Below are 1,424 nucleotides of genomic sequence, written 5' to 3' on the forward strand. Positions count from 1 at the left end.
AGATTAAAGAAACCTACTATGGAACTTTTGATGATAGCTACATGATGAAGATTTAGACAAGCAAAAGTCCAACGAAGGACATCTTTCAAGAATCAGGTCAAGTCTTGGTCCCTATTTCAAATTTATTTTAGGAATATATGCAACTCTTTGATGAACCAGAGAAGTCAGTCCATTCAGAAGCGAAATCAACAGATAACAAAATCGATCACTTGAAGAAGATCGTCGACGAAACTGCAAAGGATGTGGAAAGAGAATCTCTAGTCAAAATGTAGACACCAAGCGAACCTATCGAATCAGGCGAAAGTCCAGCTTCAACTGTCCCTCCAACAGGAAGCTCTACATTCCATGGGGAGGGGTCCTCTTCACCAAAACCAACCGAATTGCCTTTCCAGGGGAGAATCGATCACAAACCTCAACTGACGAAAGTCCAACTGAGGAGGAGGATTCTGATCGAAATATGGGATACACTTCATCATTTGAGGGGGAGAATGAAAATACAAATGATGAAAAAATATCAATAAGAACCTGAAGAAGAAATCAACACTGAATTGGAGCTTGCCTACGATCCAAATTACCCTCCTCTCGTAAAATAGACAAAGGATCATCCTAAAACTCAAATCATTGGTGAATCATCTGAGGGTGTTCTCATATGCTCTTAACAGAAGGCGAAACAAGCTGATTTATTTTATAAAGTAGAATTCTGCATGTTTAATTCGTATGTCTCCAAAATTGAACCGAAAACAGTAAATGTTGCTCTCGATTATTCTGATTGGGTGCAAACTATGCAAGACGAACTTCATGAATTTGAACGAAATTGTGTTTGGAGGCTTATTCCAACACCAAAGGAAGCATGTGTAGTCGGTTTAAAATGGGTTTTCAGGAACAAGTTAGATAAAGAGGGTAACGTGATTTGCAACAAAGCAAGGCATGTGGTGAAAGGATATTGTCAGGAAGAAGGAATAGATGATGAGGAAACCTTCTCTCCTGTAGCAAGGTTGGAATCAGTAAGAATTTTTCTGGCATATGCTGCACATAAATACTTTGAAGTTTTCTCAATGGATGTTAAATGTGCTTTCTTAAATTGAGAACTCGAAGAAACGCTTTATGTTGAAAAACCACCCAGATTTGTGAACGAGAAGTATCCTGATCGTTGCTACATTCTAGAAAAAGCAGTCTATGGCTTGAAGCAAGCCCTAAGGGCCTAGTACGAAACTCTAACACGCTTTCTCAAAATGTCAAAATTCAAACAAGGTTCTATTGACCCAACCTTCTTTCGCAAGAAAGAGGGAGAACACTTAATGATAGTTTAGATTTATGTCGATGACATCATCTTCAGCTCCATGAATCTTAGCTTAATGGCTGAAATCAGGAAGTTGATGGAGACTAAATTTAGCGCAAAGGGTCCAATTAACTTTTTCCTTGGA

The 1,424-nt window shown here is 38.7% G+C and overlaps 1 protein-coding gene across 1 annotated transcript; it reads left to right on the forward strand.

Moving 5' to 3' along the window:
* The first annotated feature begins 704 nt into the window (after positions 1–704).
* On the forward strand, positions 705–1,085 carry LOC111901386 (uncharacterized mitochondrial protein AtMg00820-like). Its single transcript, XM_023897236.1, has one exon. It carries the CDS (start codon positions 705–707, stop codon positions 1,083–1,085), a length of 381 nt encoding a protein of 126 aa, XP_023753004.1.
* Positions 1,086–1,424: the final 339 nt, after the last annotated feature.

This window comes from Lactuca sativa, chromosome 1 (genome assembly GCF_002870075.4).
Source record: "Lactuca sativa cultivar Salinas chromosome 1, Lsat_Salinas_v11, whole genome shotgun sequence".
NCBI classification, from domain to species: domain Eukaryota; kingdom Viridiplantae; phylum Streptophyta; class Magnoliopsida; order Asterales; family Asteraceae; genus Lactuca; species Lactuca sativa.